At 41.1% G+C, this 22,820-nt stretch overlaps 1 protein-coding gene across 3 annotated transcripts in view; it reads left to right on the top strand.

The window, feature by feature from the left end:
* Positions 1 to 1,580: 1,580 nt before the first annotated feature.
* Positions 1,581 to 22,820, top strand: part of LOC127501343 (collagen alpha-1(XIV) chain) — a 33,552-nt gene continuing 12,312 nt past the window's right edge. For 2 of the 3 annotated variants that reach the window (XM_051873287.1, XM_051873286.1), the window contains exons 1-30: positions 1,581 to 2,485; positions 2,731 to 2,799; positions 5,500 to 5,616; positions 5,865 to 6,005; positions 6,162 to 6,254; positions 9,652 to 9,807; positions 9,894 to 10,013; positions 10,106 to 10,270; positions 12,051 to 12,212; positions 12,391 to 12,551; positions 12,784 to 12,913; positions 13,394 to 13,539; positions 14,092 to 14,221; positions 14,385 to 14,524; positions 14,600 to 14,726; positions 14,942 to 15,081; positions 15,591 to 15,723; positions 15,822 to 15,872; positions 17,014 to 17,156; positions 18,272 to 18,401; positions 19,241 to 19,363; positions 19,434 to 19,583; positions 19,696 to 19,812; positions 20,136 to 20,282; positions 20,508 to 20,582; positions 20,668 to 20,807; positions 21,775 to 21,898; positions 21,987 to 22,130; positions 22,227 to 22,391; positions 22,643 to 22,681. In XM_051873287.1, the coding sequence (XP_051729247.1) occupies positions 2,739 to 2,799; positions 5,500 to 5,616; positions 5,865 to 6,005; positions 6,162 to 6,254; positions 9,652 to 9,807; positions 9,894 to 10,013; positions 10,106 to 10,270; positions 12,051 to 12,212; positions 12,391 to 12,551; positions 12,784 to 12,913; positions 13,394 to 13,539; positions 14,092 to 14,221; positions 14,385 to 14,524; positions 14,600 to 14,726; positions 14,942 to 15,081; positions 15,591 to 15,723; positions 15,822 to 15,872; positions 17,014 to 17,156; positions 18,272 to 18,401; positions 19,241 to 19,363; positions 19,434 to 19,583; positions 19,696 to 19,812; positions 20,136 to 20,282; positions 20,508 to 20,582; positions 20,668 to 20,807; positions 21,775 to 21,898; positions 21,987 to 22,130; positions 22,227 to 22,391; positions 22,643 to 22,681 (3,670 nt within the window). In that variant the 5' untranslated portion in view covers positions 1,581 to 2,485; positions 2,731 to 2,738. The remainder of the gene's footprint in view (positions 2,486 to 2,730; positions 2,800 to 5,499; positions 5,617 to 5,864; positions 6,006 to 6,161; positions 6,255 to 9,651; positions 9,808 to 9,893; positions 10,014 to 10,105; positions 10,271 to 12,050; positions 12,213 to 12,390; positions 12,552 to 12,783; positions 12,914 to 13,393; positions 13,540 to 14,091; positions 14,222 to 14,384; positions 14,525 to 14,599; positions 14,727 to 14,941; positions 15,082 to 15,590; positions 15,724 to 15,821; positions 15,873 to 17,013; positions 17,157 to 18,271; positions 18,402 to 19,240; positions 19,364 to 19,433; positions 19,584 to 19,695; positions 19,813 to 20,135; positions 20,283 to 20,507; positions 20,583 to 20,667; positions 20,808 to 21,774; positions 21,899 to 21,986; positions 22,131 to 22,226; positions 22,392 to 22,642; positions 22,682 to 22,820) is intronic. The other variant, XM_051873288.1, reaches the window with a different exon arrangement.

Below are 22,820 nucleotides of genomic sequence, written 5' to 3'. Positions count from 1 at the left end.
GGGTCTAGAGGAGTCCATGCCTCGACGGGTCAGGGCTGTTTTGGTAGCAAAAGGGGGACCAACACAATATTAGGAAGGTGATCAATGTTATGCCTGATTGGTGTATTTTTGGCTTTAATATTTGTATTGTGCGGTGACGGTTTTATAAAAGCAGTAAGGTACTCGAGGCTAGTGCTGTATGGTGAATAAGTCGGGGCGTCATGCCTAACAACACCCTTCAGCCGTGACTTATTCACCATACAGCACAGCCTCTCGCAGAAGAAATTATTTTCACATGAAATTTTTTTTTAAATATGTAATTTTGATCAACTTTAACTAATATTAAGAAATGGGACCTTACCATGTAGTGTTAAAGGGTTAGTTCACCCAAAAATGAAAATAATGTAATTTATTACTCACCCTCATGTCGTTCTACACCTGTAACGTCTTCATTTATCTTCTGAACACAAATTAAGATATTTTTGATGAAATCCGATGGCTCAGTGAGGCCTGCATTCACAGCAATCACATTTCCTCTCTCAAGGTCCATAAAGGTAATAAAAACATATTTAAATCAGTTCACGCGAGTTCAGTAGTTCTACCTTAATATTATAAAGTGACGAGAATACTTTTTGTGCACCAAAAAAACAAAATAATGACTTTTCAACAATATAGTGATGGGCCGATTTCAAAACACTGCTTCGGTGCTTTGTGAATCGAATCAGTGACTCGGAGCGCCAAAGTCACGTGATTTCAGCAGTTTAGCCTTTTATAGGAGGAAATGTCATTGCTGTGAATGCAGGCCTCACTGAGCCATCGGATTTAATCAAAAATATCTTAATTTTTGTTCCGAAGATGAATGAAGGTCTTACAGGTGTGGAACGACATTATTTTGAACTAACCCTTTAAAATATTCATAATGCATAATGTTACTGGTCTTATTGTGAACAATTCCTCCATGTATTTATGTATTTATTTTTTAATTAATCAAATGTCTGATTTGCTCTTGCTGTGATTTGCTGGCTTGACGTCTGACGTCTACAGTTCAGCCAGTGCTCACTTTTCATCATCCAATCAAAAACACCAGATTAAATCAAGTCCTGCCATAGTTTTTCTTGTGCGACAATACTCTTGACTTAGAAAGTAGTAGTATTAGTCACAACATCTGTTTCAAGAAGGGTGGTAATTCACAAAACTCAAGTTTAGATTTGGCTGTTAGATGTGATAAACAGATGGAGAGACATCAGTGAGCCAGATCTCATTTCTGATCATATATTTCTGCACTGTTAATGATCTGGACACATATGATTGTCATTGTATGAGTGACAGATTATTAAGCGGTGATTGAAACATTAAATTCACACTCACCCAGCGGGCTTCATGTCAAAGGCGAAGCCTCCACAGATGAATTGTGTGTATGTGGATGTGTTTAAATGAGTGATTGTCAGGCTTGTGACCTGCGGATGGAGCAGCATTCCAGTGTGCCAGTGCGAACACATCCAGCCTGACTGCTTCAGTCTCTGCTGAGGGCTTGAGAGTGTGTTGTGTGGAGACTCTGAATTCAAAGCTCAATATTACCACAGACTCTTACTACTTCTGCCATATCTTTATGCTAACCCTAGTTGAGACGCATCCTTGTGGTGCCACTGCAGTCACATTTACTAGCCTAACTAACAATTTAGTATCATACCATGATTCATTATTATATTTCATTCAATAACAAATCATTTCAGTTGCTGTTACTCTATCAATTGCTAAAATATATTTCTTGAAATAGATAATTGTACCAAAACTATAAACATTCTCAATACTACATTTGTACAAAACATCAGACTTGCAAAAACTCATCACTGTTTTCTTCAGAGCTGCTTCATAGCCGAAATTAAGTCTGTTTGCATCAAATCATTATTTTTCTGTTGATCACTGTAAAGCTGCCTTAAAACAATCTGTATTGTATAAAGAGCTATAAAAATAAAGGTTCGTCACATTGAAATGTCTAGGTTAACGTAGTGTTTACAGTTGAGCGCTGGATCAGTTATTTTGGATTTGTAGCTAACAGCAGGATTATTAGTATTCAGAAGGCTGTAAATGTGTCTGTCAGAGGCGGGTTAGCTTGTTTCCTCTCGATTTAATCCTCATTCATCACCTTCGTTTGACGTTTTTCCTTACGCCCCTTTCATTCTCACTTGGAGGTATTATTCTCTGTAAAACTGATTTGCATTTACACAATCCATGGAATAAATGAAGCCCATAATATATTAAGGAGAAAGTGAAACACGACAGTATTATGCTAATGACGGTGTCTGAGGGAAGACATACCTGTCTTTCAGCGCGCTGAGCCCGAATGAGAGATGTTAAAGAGTTTAATTAAAGGGCGGGAACTGATTCGCGCCTTCTGAGGGCTGGAAGTTTCTGCACGGCTCAGTGTGCGCGCGCGCCCGGCTGCACTGGATTCATTCACTTCATCTGATCCTACTGTTCTTTTCTGTTTATGTTGTAACAGCAGGTGAGTGTCATAATGTCTGACTGATTAAACAATAGCATTCATTTACCCGTTGGACGATTGGAATTTAACACCGCGCTCTTCAGTATACTGCGTAAATCTGAAACGTGCCGTTTCGTTCAAACTTGTACAGAAGTGTGTGAATTGTGCTGTTGATGTTCCTCATTTATGAGTCTCTTTTGATATAAGATTGTCTTCTGAATGAGTAAATGTAAAAATGTGTATTGACTGAAGTGTGTGTTCATCAGCTGAGAAGATGCGGGTTCGAGCGCTGCTGATCCTGATACTCACATCAGTTCTCATCGCGCATGCGCAAGGTATGTCTGTCGTTATTCTGCCTAGCGTTCTGTTCATCGTTCTGTCATTGTATTGAGTTCTGTGATGATCTGTCATTCAGTGTATTTGTCTGTTACGTTATCTATTGTTGTGATGTACTTTCTATCACCGCAAATCGTTGTCTTATTATATTCTATTCAAATATCTATTTCATTCTTAAAATTTAGGTCACCCTTAGTAACAATTTCACCTGGTCAAAAGGGAACATTTTAAAGTTTCCTGTATTAGTTCATGACATTGGAAATCTTATGTTCCCTTTCACTGCTTAACAAGAAATAGATGGCTGGACTGGAGGGTTAGGGTTATAGATCTTATGGTAGGAGCCACTTCTACATTTAGCTCCTTTTATGAGCCCGTAAAACATGTTTATAAGGCTCTGTTTTCAGTAGCTGTAGGAAACGTTCCTGTAGAAGAGAGCGACGGCATTCCCTCTGTCAGGAGAAGCTGATGACCTGGAGCACGTCCAGCAGACACGTTCAGATCTGTTACTCAAATACCTGCTGTCCGCCGCACCTCAGGTGTCTGCAGGATTACAGCGCTCAGGCCCGTTCAGTACAAAACCCATAAAGTTTTAGTAGTCATACTATAACAGTAATGACACAGAGGAACATTATCATTGGAGTCACTTTCAAAATTAATTTTTCCAGCTGCTGAACCATAAAATCATTGACGGCCAGTCAGAATCCATCCAACTATAGAGAGCTCGCGTGTTTAAAGAAACAGTCGACAAAACTGCTAATAAACTGAACATTATCGTCTGTTGGTGTGGACCCTAATATGGTAATCGTTATCATTGTAGTTATTGTTCTTTGGTGTGACCGGACCTTGATAATCTGGAGAACTAAACTGACACCTTGAAAAAATCAGTATATAAATGCCTGTGTCGTGAATACATTTTGTAAAAGATGAGTTCATACTGATTCAGCATGAAGATGATGTTCTTAAATGGTTTTATGGCACTAACTCTAACCCTTGAGATGTAGTTACTTCACGTCAGGTTGAGTCTGATGTTACTCAGTATCGCTCTGGGCGACGTTTCCCAGAAAGATCGTAAGCCTAGATCTTGGTTTCTACGATCTCCTTATGATGCTTTTGATGGATTTGTTACACTTGTGACTGTGAGTCTGTGTGATTGATTGACTCATAAGAGTCATTTATCAGTGACTCAGATTCACTGGTCACACTGCATGTGTGTTTCTAACCGCAGTCAGCAAAAACAACACAATAGAAATACGCAGTGATTTGCGGTAACTAGTCTAATATTGAGCGTCGTGACAATGGCAGCGTTTCAAGTGCCTCTGATGCTGCATTTAATTTGCCAAGAACCCAAACCGCCTTTGATACTTGAAGCAGGTCAATTTCACCTCCCCAAAATATAAATGATATTTTTCCATTGTGACAATCAACACATCTCCTGAAAATAGGCTTTATTCTTTATGCCAGAATTTTTTTAGCTTTGTTTTCCTTGGATTTTTTGAGTGAAATATGAGCCAGACATGCTCTTAACTGGTTTTGAGAGATTTATCCATTGGCAGTATAAACACACACACACACACACACAAACAAACACATGCACACACACACACACACACACACACAAACTCTGAGTGGACGCGAGCCGGACGCTGTTGAGAGGAGAGAGCGTTTTCTCAGTCGTCCAGCATTAAGGTTGGTGTTCTTCATACAGTGTTTTATCTTCTGCCTGTTGCATCCGCTGAAGAGGAAAGCTCTGATGGGCCTGTGACCGTCTGTAAAGAAGTGAATGTGGCGTGACGTTAACTGCCTGCTAACTGAGACACAAACTCTGGTTTGTGGGATCATTCAGTGTTGAGAAGAATGACTGGCTGGAGAGAGAGACAGTGTGTGTGTGTGTGAGTGTGTGTGTGTGTGTGAGTGCATGTATCGGTGTGTTGGGCTGTCAGACGGGTGACTGCGGTTTTTCCAGTGCCGTAGATAGACGCTCTTCACCCGTCTTTTGACCTACACAGATAGACACTTCTTTTGGATTGTTTCCCAGAAGTCTCACTTTCTTCTCACTCTGTCTCACCACAAGCCGAGCAGCCAATCTCACATGTCAGTGTTGTTCAGGCAGAACGTGTTGCAGGTGTGAGGAGAAAGTAAGACTTTGTTTCGTCATAACACCGTGTCCTAACCAGCTCTGATACGACAAGCTGTTAGACGCTAAACTGTGTTTTTCAGCTAGAGCGAACTCTAGAAACAAACTCCAAACAAACTTTATTTTGGCCTGATTTTGATCGAAATGACGTCACACCAGTTTGTTCTTTGATTTTGCTTGATGTATATCAAAATGTTTGGTGATTAGGACCAGATTTTGCTATTGGTGGAACATGCACCAAAATGCTGTGTGACTTAAACTCACATTTGCTTACCAAAAGATTCATTGAGCTGAATCGGGTCATGTTTGGTTTGGACACGGCGTATCGTCCGTAGCTTCCTCTCGTTCCATCTGTTTGATACTGATACACAGATGAAGATGTTTTCAGATCTAATTAACCACTAGCTGTTAGTCAGACTGCCTTTATTCACCAGTGATCTTGAGTAACGGTGAGTTTGCTGTGCAGTTGGTGGTTGTAATTAGATTGAACTTTGTTCATCAACTTTACATGCTAATGGCAGGAGGATATTTCTGTGAGATGTTCTTGTTTCCGCTGTGTTTGCAGTGCCGATGCCCAGAAGGCTGCGTTTCAGAGAGTTGAGCTCCGACACGCTCAGCGTGAGCTGGAAGGAGCCGAAGGGAGCGTTCGACGGCTATAGACTCACGTACAGCACTGACTCAGGTGAGAGCAAAGGACTTTCCCCGCTTTTCGTGATTAGTAGTCATCGACAGCATGATGAAGCTGGATCTGCCCAGATATAAACGCAGTTAAGCAGACAATGCTTTTACCACTTGTGCTCGTAATGATTACAATATAAGGCTATTATTAGGATAATATCTGAAAGTTTTGTGTATCGATCCAAAGTTGCCATCATCTGAAATCTTTGCAGTAGTTCTGTCTCACATCTCAGTGTGTCTTTTGTTCGGCAGGAGATGAGCGTGAGCTGATAGTGAGTAAATCTGAACCCAAAGCCGTCATCGAAGGGTTCGACCGCAGGAAAGAGTACAGCGTGAAGATCACGGCCGTCAGAGGGACGGAGAGGAGCAAAGCATTGCTGGGCAGATACAGTGGTCAGTCACTCATGCTTCTCTCTTCAGGGTTTTATTGCATACTCTCAGCTCCGTCTTTGAATCCATTGTGCAGAAAAAGATCTTCACAGAAACTGTGGGATACAGATATCAGCTGTTCTTTTATTCCTGATATTCCTCTGACTGTGTTTCCATCAGGATCAGAGTCAGGCTCGGAGGTGAGTGACGTCGGCGTGCCGCTCAACCAGCAGGACAGCGTCGTCTCTGTGCGGGGCGATGAGATCGCTGAAGGTGAGGAGAAACAGTCTAGAGCTTCATCTGGAGATTGACTGCAGAAGTTGTAGCTGAACCGTCTCAGATCAGTGTCGCTCCACTTTCACAGCCAATCCCCATGTACAGTCGCTCCATTAATATAACGGTTGACTTATTGAAAACCATTGCAATGGTTCGCCATCCCACGAAATAATGAACATTTGATAGTAAACCTCAGTCTTATGTTCGCTGAGCTTCTGCCATTGAACGGCTTGCGTAATCGAACCGCGAGTCGATCTCTGTCTCTCTGCCACGCTTTCTTTAGAAGTTTCTTACTGTGTGATTTAAACATCATGAATTACACTGCAGTTCCTTCCAGCAAATGACAAGTTCATTTGGACCTTGTTTAAGACTGACCTTCTGAAGATCCTGAAGCCTTCAGAAAAGAGTTTGTTTGTGTCACGTGAAGCGCAGATGTTCTTTCTTGTTTTCCAGCACAAATATCTAAACATTCTTAAATCAAGATAAATTTACTGGAAAGGCAAAATGACTGAAGATATTAAGTATTTTCTGAAAAATGCATAAAAATGAAGCGAGTTTGTGTTTAAAACAAGAACTAATATCTGCCAAAGGGCAGTACTGAACGTTAGCTTGAACGTTTTATTGTATAAATTCTTCTAAACGTAGCAGACCAAGGCTTATGCAAACATCTGCACTAAACTATATTTAGTTTCCAGTTTAAATGGAGGTTTTAAACACAGACCGCAGAGGCTCATGGGTTTTGGCTCAGCAAACGTGACATTAACGTGGAGATTGACGGCGTGTTTGTGTCTGTGATTTATAATATACGTGATTATAGGGGCCGTGTGCTGAAGAGAGAGAGAGAGACGTGCCTGTAAATCTTCCCAGAAGCTTTTTCATGCCTGCCGATTTCATTCTCTTGATCTCTTTTGAGTCGGTCGTTCTCAGTAAACCGTGGCGTTTATGAACGTGTCGTATTATTTCAACTCAGGACATTTTGGATTTGTGCACTTAATATGTGACTGAATAGGCTTGATTGTGTCACTCTGATCTTCAGCCTCCTGATAAATCACACATGAACACATTACATTCATTTTTAACCCATGAGTATCATGTTTTATGGAACGACCTCAGCGCTCAGCTCAGAAATACTGCCGGCAATGACACAACTGTGTCTTTTTCTCGTTCTCGATCCTGCTGTCGCTGCTCAGATTCTCTCTGCAAGTCTACACTAGCTAAATACTTTCATTCATCTCTCAGACTCTCGTAGGCATGCAGGTGTGAATCTGTCTAGCCTGCAGTCATCTCTCTCTCTGTTCAGTGCAGCTCCAGGTCACTTTAACCATGGCAAGGTTTACACGGTGTGTTCGTGTGTCGTGGGATTTGGATGATCCCTGATTTAAAGGGTTAGTTCACCCAAAAATGAAATTTCTGTCATTATGTACCCTCTTGTCGTTCCACACCCGTAAGATCTTCGTTCATCTTCAGAACACATATTAAGATATTTTTGTTGAAATCCGAGGGTATCTGATCCACACATAGGCAGCAACGTCATTGCACCTTTTGACGTCCAGAAAGGTAGTTAAAAACATGGTTAAAATAGTCAATGTGACTGCAGTGGTTTTAATGACAGAAATTTCATTTTTGGGTGAAATAACCCTTTATAGTCATCATGAAACAGTGTTTGTAACCCATCTGGACACATTTCAGAGTGGAAAAGGATATTCAATATTTTACCTATGGCAAATTGATTGGACAGGTGAGAAGAGAGTGATGAAAAGAAAGTTGTTTCAGGGAACGTTGGTGAAATATTATGTGGACAAACATTTATTTCTTTATAATAACATCACTGATGAATCATTCACAATAAGAGCAGGAAGATGTACTGAGTAAAAATGTTTTGATTTCATGTTGACTTTGTTGTCTTAAATTCAAGTTCAAATGTCAAAGGAATGAACTTGCTATGAACTACACCTTATCTTACCTAACACTGACCCCACTTTGACCCCAACGCTGACCCCACCTTTCGGCTCTTTTTTGTCATTCATTTAAGTTTTTTTTGTTTGTTTGTTTTAAATGAAATTCAATATATTTAAAATATCTGAGTGATGTTTATCTCTTGTATAGTTCCTGATCATATACTGTATGCATAATGTAGTTAATTATAGCCAATTATATTAAGTTCTGGCTATGTTTGAATGAGTCATTAAAGAAACAAACATTTAATATTCATGTTTTCAGATGTATTGTTATGGCCTGTTGATTATAAAAGTAACTATAACCATAATGTTTTAATAATCGCTCCACAACTAAAACACCATAAATAAAGACACACAGGAACAACATCACTGGAATCACTTTCAGAGCGATCTTTTTCAGCTGATGAATGATAAAAACATTGACAGCCAATCAGAATCCAGCTTGAACGTTTAAAGCGTCAGACGAGAAAACTGCAGCGCTTATAATAAACAGAACGATATTGTGTGTTGATGTGGAAGCTAATATAGTTATCGTTATATGTGTTTTTTTTTGCTCTTGCTGTGAATCAGCCTTAATGCTGTCTCCACCCTGACACCTGCCTGACCCTGACCTTTGACCTTTACTCGATCACGACCCCTTTACAAGTGACGTAGCTGTGTGTGTGTGTGTGTGTGTGTGTGCGCGTGTGTGCGTGTGTGCTCCTTCACTCGTTTGTGCAACTGCTTCTCTTTTATTTTACATATAACACAAGGTTGTCACTGACTTCTGAAAGGACACGCTCCTAATGTGTATAGACTTGACAAAGCATGGCATTATGGGTAAAAGCAAAGCCAGGCATCTGTTTAAGGGTGAAGAGCTGAACGGTGCAGATGAACGTGTTTCAGCACGAACAGCCGAACACACACATGACGTCTATTCTTCACTCTATTCTCCTCTGTGTTCTGTTATGTGCTCTAATGTTTCTCTTGATTTCAGTCTTTCTCTACAGGTGAGAGCGTCTGTCAGCAGATCAAAGGAGGTTCAGGGTTGTTCCTCTGTTCTTCATGCTGTATTAGAAAGATCCAACAGTCCAAAACTGAAATAAAGACGTTCCTGAGAGTGTTTGTTTCCTGTCGTTCATCCATCATGTCACTGTGCACAAGCTACTGTTCACATGCAAAAAACAAAAAACATGTAGAAATTAAAACCGCTTGTGTTCACAGCACATAGACCAGCTGACAGGACTTACACAACAAGAATGATATCTATAACAATACATTTTCAATAATAACGCTGAGAGAATAGTGAAGTTCACACCACAACGACAACTATCAGATGCAGAGGAGCGCTATCGCTGGAATCATTTCTGATGGACGATAAACTCATGGTTAGTGTGTGATTGTTTGTGAACACAGATCTGCTGTTGTGGGTTCATCTGGTGTTTGTCTCTCTATAGAGGACGTCTTCACATGTAAAACTCCAGCCATCGCCGATATCGTGATTCTGGTGGATGGATCGTGGAGTATCGGCCGGATTAATTTCCGTTTGGTGCGGATGTTTCTGGAAAGCCTCGTCAGGGCCTTCGCGGTCGGTTCTGAATACACACGTGTTGGTGCGTCTGCAGTCTTGTGTTTTTATTCGCTGTGTGTTTGTGAAGTGTGTTGTGTGGGTTAATATTGTGTGTGTGTGTGTGTTCAGGGCTAGCGCAGTACAGCGGGGATCCGCGGATCGAGTGGCATCTGAACGCTCACAGCACTAAAGAGGCCGTGATCGAGGCTGTGAAGAACCTGCCTTATAAAGGAGGAAACACACTCACAGGTATAAACACACACTCACACTCACAGGTACACACTCACACACACTTCATCGTCACTCTTAAGGCATCTGTATGCTCATGTGTTTTTTCCCAGGTCTTGCTTTGACGTATATTTTGGAGAACAGCTTTAAACCTGAATCTGGATCCAGACCTGACGTTCCTAAAATTGGGATTCTGATCACGGATGGGAAATCACAGGACGATGTTCTTGCTCCTGCTCAGAGACTCAGAGACGCTGGGATCGAGCTGTTTGCTATCGGTATGAGAACTGTAACGGTTTTATTATTGAAAGCTCATATGTTAGAGGTGGGTGAAATGACCGACATATTCCTGCACGAGTCATTTTATTTTACATTAACAATATACATATCTGTAACACTGGGAGCGAGAGCAGGCAGACAGAGGCAGGGATCTAGGTGAAAGGAGTAGTTTAATGAAAACAAAACCAAAACGGGGAAACACAGAGAACACAAACACACAAGAAACATCCAACGAATGACAAGCAACAAGAGAAACATAAGGGCTATTAATACACAGCGGCTAACAAGCTTAATGAGTTAACAAGACTCACGGAGACGACAATCAAGGGGAAAAACTACAAACAGGAACCGAGAACTAGATATACAACATGAAAGTCCATGGACAAACACAGAGAACATATGACAATATCACAGTGTTGCTAATTTTGTTGTATTATCAAAAATAATATCAAATATGTAAAGAACAAACAATAAGACAAGTCCAATAAAAGAAAGACTTAGATGATATAAATATGCTTTTCTTATTTAAACTACAAAATTTATTCAGTGAGTGAGAGAAGGAGCTGTTTTTCGCAGTTTATTGTGCTTAATTTTTTTTAACATCCTGCATTTCCCTCATTTCTTTATCACTCTAAAATGTCAATAACTAAAGCAGGATATATATATACCAGGGGTGTTTTCCTCCGAGGAGGCAAGGGCAGCAGTGCCTCCTCAAAACATAGGTTGAGAAAATAATCCATATTACAAAAATAAAACAACACAAATATTACAAAATGTGATATTAAAAAGTGTATAAGTCACTCATTTTTCTAAAAGAACACTGTCCAACAGCGACACCCGCAGGTGAAGTTACAGTTGGAGTCCACGTCTCTCGTGCCTCCTCTCCCCTCATAGAGAATCAACAGACCCCCTAAAGCGTGCGGTGGGTTTAGTGGGGGGGTAATTGAGAATGAATGGGGCAGAGTCACATGAGAGGAGGCGGTGCCTCCATCGCGCTATGATTGGGTGTGATTGGTTATGACTGGATATGATTGGTTTGTGTGATAAATCCCGCCTCTTGTTTACATGCATGTTCCGCGCGTCAGTCTGAATGAACAAAAGGATGGTGTCAATGGGAAGACTAATTAAAAAGTAAGTAAACAGCTTCGATATCACCGCTTTATGTCACGTCAAAATCAAACTTGAAAAGACCTGAAAACATAATGACTGCGGGGGTTTAGTGAGCAATCAACTTGATTAAAGATACATCTTCACGTCTGTGACAGACAGTGTTTACCGAGCATGACTGATGATCTGAAATAAGTTTACTTTGAAAAAGAACAGCTGAAAATCAATACACGAATAAAATATATTGTTTAACTAGTTTCTGCCTTTAGTTATTATTTCGGAATAAGTGTAAAAATGCTTAAAACACTAACTTGATGAGATTGACTTGGTTTCAATAAATAGAACATTAAATACATTGTCAGTGTAAAAATACAAAATAGAATGGTATTTGGTTTCTTTTTTTTCTTTTTTTCATTTAACAAGGAAAATGTGACAACGTTAAGAGTAACAGGCATGAATTTACATTTGATTTATAAATAAATATATAAATAAATAAAGAACTGTGAGGACTTTGCCTCCTCATTTCAGAACACTGCATGCCACTGATATATACATGACTCAATATACACAATCTCTATTGATAGTCACTATATATCGTCATACCGCAGAGTCCTACCCATAATGCACAGCGTCTGTGGCCTGTTTTTCATGTGTTTGTATGAATGTGTGCAGGGGTGAAGAACGCAGATGAGAATGAGCTGAGAGCCATCGCCTCGCCGCCGGAGGAGACACACATGTATAACGTGGCTGATTTCAGCGTGATGAGCTCCATCGTGGACGGAGTGACCCGGAGCGTCTGTGAGCGCGTCTCTGAACTCAGCAAAGAGATCAGCGGTGGGTTTCTGGGGGTTTGTGGGATCTCAGCCGCTATTTACGCCTCATGCTCTAATGTTAGCATCTGTGACTGTCATTTTCACAGAAAAATATTTAATTAAGAACATGTTGTATTTAAGCTTTTATAATATCCTGCTTAGATGGTGTAAAGTTTGTCTGCGGCGTTTGTGTGCTTCAGGTGTGACAGAGCCATATTTAAGGTCACTTGACGCTCCCAGCGACCTTGTGACCTCTGAGGTCACGGCCAGGAGCTTCCGTGTGTCGTGGACTCATGCTGCCGGGCCGGTGGAGAAGTACAGAGTGGTGTATTATTCATCCAGTGGATCCAGACCCGAGGAGGTGTGTGTGTGTGTGTGTGTGTGTGTGTGTGTGTGTGTGTGTGTGTGTGTACATGTTATGAGGGCCACATCTTTAAAAGATCTTCAGTAATGCAGTGAAACATGTCACTTCTGGGGAGGTTTTTGCCTGGCCTCGATAATGATGTATTATTTTTAATCTATATCTGCGAATGTAGGGTTATCAGATATTCTGCCTAGTGAAACACACTCGTGTTCATCCATGTGTCGTGCAGGTGGTGGTGAACGGTGACGAGAACTCTGTGGTGTTGAGGTATCTGAACTCTCTGACGGAGTATCAGATCACTGTGTTCGCCATTTACAGCAACTCAGCCAGTGAAGCTCTGAGAGGCAGCGAGACCACCTGTGAGTGCAGCGTCTGATCTATCCATCACATCTGATCTATCCGATCTATCCATCACATCTGATCTATTGATTACATCTGATCTATTCATCACATCTGATCTATTGATTGTGTCTATTATATCTATCTGATCTGTTAATTGCATCCAAACTATTGATTACATCAGATATATTACATTTGATCCATTGATTACATCTAATTTATTCATCACAACTGATGTGTTGGTTACATTCAATCTATTAATTACATCGTTCTGTTTTGAATGTCTGATCTGTCGATGCACAATCTGATCTATTAATATAGACCTAATTGTTTTGTATACCCGATCTAATAATATAAAATCCGATCAATTAATTCTCACCTCCTCTGTTTTAGATATCTGATTTATTCATCACATCTGTTCTATTGAACGGTTGTGTGTCTGATCTGTTTTCTGCTTCTGCAGAAGCGATTGATTGTTGATTGTTGTGTTTGTTGGTCAGTGGCGCTGCCGACGGTCAGCAGTCTGGAGCTGTATGACATCACTCACAGTACCATGCGTGTGCGCTGGCGAGAGGCAGAAGGGGCTTCTGGGTACATGATCCTGTACGCGCCTCTGACGGAGGGCGACCCCGCGGATGAAAAGGAGGTGGAATAAACACAAACACACACACACACTTCACTCCTTTCACTCCAAATGTGAATGTCCGGTGTGAAGATTTTCAGTAGAATCATTTGATTCCTATGGAGTTGATGACACTGGAACATTCGCCCGCTGACAAATTTTCTTCCTCGTCCGGTGCTTAATGACAATATTATCTTTTGTAGGGCTGTGTTGCAGCTAAAATTTAATTTGTTTTATAATTAATAAATTAACACTACTATTTTCCTGTTTATTACTGATTTGAATCGATCTGTATTGTATAAAGCGCTGTAGAAATAAAGCTGACTTTACTTGATGAAAGGTTTCAGCTCATTAGATTCAAGTTTTGGGTCACATGCCCAGAGCGTTTACACTTATATAACTGACAACAGAGAGACTGTATGTGACGCTGGTCCTGGAGCTCAATCAGCAGATCATGGCGCTCCCAATAATAGGGTCATGGGTTTGTTTCCCAGAGAAAGCATGAACTGATCGGAAGGAAATCTTCAATTCAGTGAAAGTGGCTTCATGAATGTAAATGTGTTTGTGTGTTTGCAGGTTAAAGTGTCTGACTCTGTGACTCAGATTGAGCTGGAAGGTTTAACTCCTGCTACCGAATACACGGTTACTGTTTACGCCATGTACGGAGAGGAAGCCAGTGACCCCATGACCGCGCAGGAGACCACGCGTGAGTACAGACCGAGACACGTCAGCACATCACAGAAGTGCCGACTAGAAGGATGTGAACTGGGATTGACTGCAGTCAGGGCAGGAAACAGGAACAGGAAGGAGCAGACTCCTGTCGTATTAATGTCATTGATCATATCTTCTCTCTGATTCGCTCCTCTCAGTTCGTCTGACTCCTGCTCGTAATCTGCGCATCTCAGACGTAAATCACAGCTCTGCTAAACTGTCGTGGGACGCGGCATCTCGTAAGGTCAAAGGTTACCGTATTGTTTATGTGAAGACGGACGCTGTGGAGACCAATCAGGTGAGCGTGCAGCCGATCGCTGTGAACTGTCTTTTTTTGACATGTCTCTGACCTTTGACCCTTTGTTGACCTCAGGTGGAAGTGGGTCCGGTAACCACGGTGATGCTGCGCAACCTGAGCTCTGTGACGGAGTACACCGTCGCCATCTTTGCCCTCTATGAGGAAGGACAAGCAGAACCGCTGACCGACACTTTCACCACCAGTGAGAGTCACACACAGACATAAATAATACATTTAAATTTAGTATAATAAAATAATTTAATAATTTAGTATGATAATTTAGTATAAATAAACAAGGTATTTGCCTTGTTGACAGAAGAAGCTTCCAGTGCAACTAATATATATATATATATATATATATATAATGTATATATAAAATTGCAATAGTCAAATTGAGTGTGTGTGTGTGTGCTGTAGGTGTGGTTCCTCTGCCGCTGAGGCTCCAGTCCAGTGACGTCTCCACTGATAGTTTCAGAGTCACGTGGCAACACGCCGCGTCTGACGTCTCATTCTACAGACTCATCTGGAGACCCGCAGCAGGAGGAGAGACTAAAGAGGTGCGCACACACCTGTACACATGTGAAAGTGAATCAAGCAAAGATGCACATGCAAACACAAGTACACTTGACCAGTAGAGTAGGACTCCAGCAACACAAGGTCATGGGTTCGATTCCCAGGGAACGCATGAACTGATCAGATTGAATGCAATGGAAGTCCGTTTGGATAAAAGCGTCTGCGTGAAATCCGTGTAACTGTCGCCTCAGCACTCGTCTCAGTCAACGCCCATCGCAACACGGTAATGTTTTTTGAAGGTTGCGTAAATGTAAGGATGAAACATTCTTGGAGCGTTCTTATAAAATTATTAATATTTGATACACGTTCTTGTAATGTTGAGAAAAAACATTCTTAAAATCTAAAAAATTATGTTTTAAATGTTGAGAGAACATTCAAATGTAACGTTCTCATAACATTTTCAAAATGAATGGGATGTTCCTCTAACGATCACATAATCGAGAAGAAACAACAGAAGAAACAAATCAGTCCGTCGCTCTGTGTTTGTCTGCAGGTTCTCATCAACGATAACTCCAACATGTTTGTCATCACGGGTCTCAAGCCTTTGACTGAATATGAAGTTTCTCTGTCTGGAATCTACAGAGATGAATCTGAGAGCGATCCAATGGAGATCATTGAAACCACAGGTCAGGATCACCCTTCCTCTGAAAATACACATCTTTTTTATGATTGTAAATGACTATAAAATGTGTTTTTGCTTCTTTGTCTCTAATTGTGTTTGAAGTTGCCAGAACAACAACAGTTGCTACAACGACCATCAGAACGACTACAGCCGGTAAAGTGTCTCATGTGTTTCCATCATCTGGGGTTTTCCTGCGTCAGAAACGCTCTGTGGTCTGCGCTTACATACATATTTATCCACACATGTGAAGATGGTTGATGACATAATTCATGATATCTGAAATGTGTTTTTGTCAACATAAGATATAGTTATTATTCAACATTCAACACTTCTTTTTAATTTGACAGAATTTTCTACTTTACAACTTTTCATTGCAAGAAAAAGCCTGTTTATCAGTTTCTGTCCATATGGGATAGAAACTGTTAGTTAGTTAACATGTTTCATTTCACTTGTCAGCCATAATTGTCCTCACACTTCTGTTCCTCTGAACCTTCATTTCTCCAAATATTTCATCAACCTTCAGAACAGGAGTTGACGACACTGTCACTAGCGCGAACATTGCAAAAAAAACATCTCTTAATGCATTATTTCTTTGGCTTTGATGGCCACCGAAACTATTTCAGCGCAGGAAAACTCTAAGTGCACTCAGACGATCACGGCTTCACGTGTGAGCTCATTGTGTGTGTATTCATATGTTTGTTCATATGTGTGTGTGTGTTCATATGTGTGTGTGTGTTCATATGTGCATGTTTTTGTTCCAATGTGTGTGTGTGTGTACATATGTTCGTGTGTTCATATGTGTGTGTGTGTGTTCATATGTGTGTGTGTGTTCATATGTGTGTGTGTGTTCGTGTGTGTGTGTTCATATATATATATATATATATGTGTGTGTGTGTGTGTGTGTTTGTGTGTGTTCATATGTGCGTGTGTGTGTGTTCATATATGTGTGTGTGTGTGTGTCTGTGTGTGTTTGTGTGTGTTCATATGTGTGTGTTCATATATGTGTGTGTGTGTGTGTGTGTCTGTGTGTGTTTGTGTTCATATGTGTGTGTGTGTTCATATGTGTGTGTTCATATGTGTGTGTGTGTTCATATGTGTGTGTTCATATGTGTGTGTGTGTTCATATGTGCGTGTGTGTGTGTTCATATGTGTGTGTGTGTGTGTGTGTGTTCATATGTGTGTGTGTGTGTGTTCATATGTGTGTGTTCATATATGTGTGTGTGTGTGTGTCTGTGTGTGTTCATATGTGTGTGTGTTCATATGTGTGTGTGTGTGTTCATATGTGTGTGTGCAGTGCAGCGGCTGGCCGTCAGGAATCTGCAGCTAAGAGATGTGACGACCTTCAGCATGCGTGTGTCGTGGGATGCTCTGGGTCCAAACGTGCGTCAGTACCGAGTGTCTTACATCAGCACTCGAGGTGACCGCGCCGAACAGGTGGTGAGTGTCTAAATCTCACATTCAATTCAGTCTTATACATGTGTGTGTTTTGCAAATATTGTGCTAATATAATTGTCACCAAAGTTTCACCAACATGATCAGGATGGCAAACAGGATTAACTGAAAGAACTTGAGATAATCACACCATTGTTTTCTAGAAAGTGTGTTTATGAATTTACAGCTGTACTATTTCCAGTGTTTAGTAATAAACAAAAATGTATTGTATGTAATATAATGTAATTAGATCAACATAAAGTAAATATTATATGTACACTAATATGTTTATCAGACACGACGCCTGTAGTATCAGCTGCGGCCGGCCGATTGCAGAACTGTCTTTCCCAGCATGCACTGTGGCACGGCCAGCGCAAGAACAAAGAAGAGATTTGCATCAGTTACTCGTTTCATACAGTCATGAATCAAATGCTTGGTGACATTTTTATATCAGCAGAATTCAGTGTTGCTATGAAAAGAACATCTAATGTTGAGGTTTACAAGGAAAGTTATAAAATAGCAGGTTCAACATCTGCAGTGAAAACTTTACGTTGAAGCGATTTTCTATGAGTCTGACAGCATTAGCACTGAATCAGAGTGAATGTCTACAGATATACAGATCTCTCTTGATTTCACCATTTCATTTGATAAATGATAAATCTGTGTGCAAAAACTAGATTAAACTGGATAAAGGACAGAGTTACGTTTACTGTGCTGCTGTTTTTGATCTGTCGTGTTTAACTTCAAATGCTGTAATATCAGTCAATAGTCTTGACTGTAGAGACAAACTGTTTACAGCATTTGTACATTAAAATTACAAATTGCTGCTGAAACTCAATTTCCATTTCTCCTCAAACAACCCTTTGGATTCTGAAAGTATTTTGTTGTCTGTTAAGTTTGGAAACATGTGTTTAGCTCTTTATCGCTCTTTCATCTGTCGAAGAGTCCAGCTCTCGTCCTGAAATGTGTTTGGCTTCACCGCGGGAACATTCCCTATCAAAACAGCTTTAATCACTCTGGTTTTTCCTCAAATACTGTGACACTTTGAGCTGCCTGTGGTTCAGGTCTTGTTGTTGTGCTGTGATGGTCAGCTGATGGTTCTGGTGTTTTCTCTGCTGTAGTCGATGGTTCCTGCGGGTCAGACCTCGGTGCTGCTGCAGCCTCTTCTGTCAGACACTGAGTATCGCGTCAGCGTCTCGGCCATCTACGCCGACGGCGACGGACCGTCCATCACGCGCGTCGCTCGCACACGTGAGTGTCCTCTACACTGAGCCCTCGCTCTGGGCTTGTGGGTAATATGGTGACATGACCATGAATGTCTTTTGCATTAATGTTGAGATTTTAATTTAAACATGAATCTAAGAGGAAAGTGTGTGTTTCAGGGCCTGTAACTGGTTCTGTTGACCTTCACTAGTTCATTTTAAGTAGTCCTGCAGTGTGAGAAAATGTTTTAAAAATTAATTTAAATTAATTTTTGGGTTAAAACAATTAAATCGAAATAAAACGATTACAAACATTATAAACACTGTAAATATGTATTTTAGTTCCCATCAATCCACAACAAATCCTTTGAATTTAATGGTGATCAGAACAGAACAAGAATGAAAAATAACAAGCTTAATTTATAGTATCATTCATTATAAACAACATTTATTATAAACACCAAGCCTAAACAAATTCATTTACAGTAACTGTCGGCGTGTGGGAAATGCATCATACAAATAAACCTGAGCTGACGTTCCTCTCTCATTCAGCATGAACACAAATGTGTGCGCTTTACGCTTGTTTTGTGAGTTTAATTGCATCATATAAGTTGCTTTGAAATAATCTGGAGTCACTCGCTCCGTTCCCACGGCTCTCACCTCACCCTGCCAGTATTTATAAAATAATCAGCAAAATCCTGTTTGAAATCATTTTCAAAATGAAATTTCATCTCACAAAACAGGAAATGTGACATTCCATGTCCACTACTCATTTCCTGTCTCACTAGTAAACAGCCTAACAGATATACGGGTCAGTCGTGTTTCACAGGAAGTGTGTAGTCGTTAATTGTTCAATCAAGATAAATAATTAGCACTCTTCCTCTGCAGTGCCTCTCTCTGCTCCCAGCAGCCTCCGCGTGTCTGAGGAATGGTACAACCGCTTCCGCATCAGCTGGGACGCGCCACCCTCGCCCACCATGGGCTACAGGATCGTCTACCAGCCCACCTCAGGTACCCGACGCTTTAAACACAGTCACACGCCACACGCAAACATCACGGCTGACCTGTGACCTCCCGACAGCGTCCGGCCGTGCTCTGGAGACGTTTGTGGGTGACGATGTGAACACCATGCTGATCGTCAATCTGTTGAGCGGGACGGAGTACAGCGTTAAAGTCATCGCCACATACACCACGGGATCCAGCGAAGCCCTGAGCGGACGCGCAAAGACACGTGAGTTCAAGATAACGTTTTTAGAAATAATGTTTTCATAACTTAATGTGAGTGTTAGCAAAACGTTCTTATATGTCTGTTCACTGGGATCTGATGCTGTGTGTGTCTGTAGTGTATCTGGGAGTAAGTAACCTCAACACGTATCAGGTGCGGACGACCAGCATGTGTGCGCAGTGGCAGCCGCATCGACACGCCAACCTGTACCGCCTCATCCTGCAGTCACAGCTCAGTGAGTGTGTGTGTGTGTGTGAGTGTGTGTGTGTGAGTGTGTGTGTGTGAGTGAGTGAGTGTGTGTGAGAGTGTGTGTGTGTGTGTGTGTGAGTGTTTATATCATTGGCGTGTCTGTTGTGAGGTTTCATGTGATTATATGTTACTGCAGTTGCTTTTACAGTCTAACCTTCACTGAACAAACGTCTCATTTAGTCTGAAACATGCTGCATATAAACACGATTTATAGTGTGATTGAATCCAGATGAACAGATTCAAAAGACACACTTTACCTGATACAGATATAGATATTCAATCCTCTTTCCATTCAATCCTCCTTTTCAGATGGTGAGAAACAGGAAGTGAGGTTGGCTGGCTCCGCCTCCAGACACTGCTTCAATGATCTCACGCCGAACACGCAGTACACGATAAGTGTTCACGCTCAGCTGCAGGACACAGAGGGACCGGCGGTCACCACCACGCAGAGGACATGTATGTGCAGGAAACCACTAATGCTGTTTCACACACTCACTCACACACACACACACACACACACACACACTCCAAATGATTTTAGACATTACGTGACAGAATCAGGAGGTTTATTTAGACAGTTTAGACACATTCCCCGTCAGCGGCTCTTCGTGACGTCAGACAGTGACGAGCGCATCACATGTACAGTCTTGTGTTCTTTGTAATGGTGAAATGTGTGTGCAGTTCCTGTGAGTACGGCTCCGCCCACCACAACCAGCAGCACCGCCCCTCCGCCCACCCTTCCTGCCACTAAAGAAGGTACGTGTCACATGACCTTGTGAGAGTTTAGGGGTGTACAGCAGGCTTCATTAGCTCTGTGTGTGTGTGTGTGTGTGTGTGTCAGTGTGTCGTGCTGCTAAAGCAGATCTGGTGTTTCTGGTGGACGGATCATGGAGTATCGGAGATGACAACTTCCAGAAGATCATCCGCTTCCTGTACAGCACAGCCGGAGCTCTAGACCGGATCGGGCCGGACGGGACTCAAGTGAGTGACACACTGATGATCTTAAAGCTCCAGCAGCACCAAACACACATCTGATCCCATAACTGTCGTCAGCCGAACCCTTCCAGAGATTTCAAGTTTATATTTACATGATTTAACGACACGTTCACATGTTCACGGTTCTCTGATGTCACATGACATGAAGTTAAACAAATGAAATATTTCATCCTTTTTAGTAAGTGTTTTATTTTGATTATTTTAGTTCTTAGATTAATTATTTATTATTTTAATTACACATTTTTATGATGTAATTATTAGCGTTCCATAACCTAGCATTTATTTTTGTTCTGATTATCATTCATCACCGGCTTCAAGCCTCTGACAGTGTTCAGTCAGTTTAGACCAAAAAAAATTGTGCATTTGATTTTTACGTTGTTTTTTACTTCATCGCAGTGATGCAAAACTTGCTGACCTTTACGGCACTTGCTGTGAACGCAAAAACATGTTTGAACTTGATTCGAAAAGACTACATGATCTTTTTAAGAAAAAATCTTGAATTGATAATCTTGCCATGTGAAATATGAAAAATATGAAAATACAGAGCAATTTTTTTGGTACACAGTTTACAAGTCAGCATATGAACTGATGTGACTGTAACAGAGTTTTGCAAATCAATAATTTAGTAATTAAAGCATTTTGATCATGCTGATATATATTTCCAAATGCAAAAAAAATCTTGGATTTTAAATACTTCTGCTCTATTTTAAGTTCGTTAATTGAAAAATGTATAAAATTTATTTTTTAATTAAAATTTTTTTAAATTTCATATAGAAATAAATGGCCCATACTTTAGATGTAAATATTGTTTAGTAACATAAAATCAAAATACAAAATATTAAAGAATAATTGTTATTAAAATGGAATATAGTAGATAAAAATACAGTTATTATCTGATTATAGTCTTATGATCATGAACAGGCCCCTATGAACGAGTGTGTCTGTTTCGCAGGTGGCCATCGCTCAGTTCAGTGATGACGCTCGCACCGAGTTCAAGCTCAGCTCCCACGATAATAAAGAGAGCCTGCTGGACGCCATTCAGAGAATCTCATATAAAGGAGGAAACACAAAGACAGGCAAAGACAAACACTCACACACTCTCAGCTCTGCTGTAAACTCACTGCAGTGACGCTCATGAGTGTGTGTGACCTCTGACCTCTGCAGGAAGAGCCATGCAGCATGTCAAAGACTCCGTGTTGACGCCGGTGGGCGGAGCCAGAAGGGGCGTGCCTAAAGTCCTGGTGGTGCTGACGGACGGCCGTTCCCAAGACGACGTCCTCCAGGTTTCCCAAGAGATCCAGGCAGAAGGTGCGTCGCCGAGGCAACAGGCCACACCGATGAGAGTCTCTCTCTGTGCTACAGTTCTTTAAACGTGTAATATTTCATAGCGTGTGTTTTCTGTAGGTTATGTTGTGTTTGCCATCGGTTTTGCCGATGCTGATTACGGCGAGCTGGTGAGTATCGCCAGCAAACCCAGCGAGAGACACGTGTTCTTCGTGGACGATCTGGACGCTTTCAGAAAAATCGAAGAGAAACTGATCACCTTCGTTTGTGAAGCTGCTTCAGCAAGTAAGTGTGTGTGTGTGTTTGTACTTAACCATATTTTGGGGATAAACTGGTACCCAGAAGTGAGTTAAACCTGACAAATCCTCCTTTTGGGGACATCCTCATGTATAAAATCTCTATAAGAAATAAAATAATGTAAATTTAAATCTAAAAATGCAGACAGTATTCTGTTAGGGTTATCTGTATGTAATAACAGTAGATGTGTTGAGTTCTGCAGTGAAGTAAACATGAGTGTGTTTCTGTGTTGTTTGTAGCGTGTCCATCAGTTCCCATGAGCGGCAGCACTTTACCAGGTAAATGATTCAAACACACACAAACTCTGAGCTTTATTGTGTTCCTGATGTTCTCATGTGGACACACAGTTCATTTCAGCCCAGCTTCAGTCGTTCAGTGTCGTTTGAATGTTTGTAAAAGTCTTCTTCTCGCTGCATT

Source organism: Ctenopharyngodon idella, chromosome 19, assembly GCF_019924925.1.
Source record: "Ctenopharyngodon idella isolate HZGC_01 chromosome 19, HZGC01, whole genome shotgun sequence".
NCBI classification, from domain to species: Eukaryota; Metazoa; Chordata; class Actinopteri; order Cypriniformes; family Xenocyprididae; genus Ctenopharyngodon; species Ctenopharyngodon idella.
Note: the sequence above shows the minus strand (reverse complement) of the source record. Positions and strands in the feature narration are given on the sequence as shown.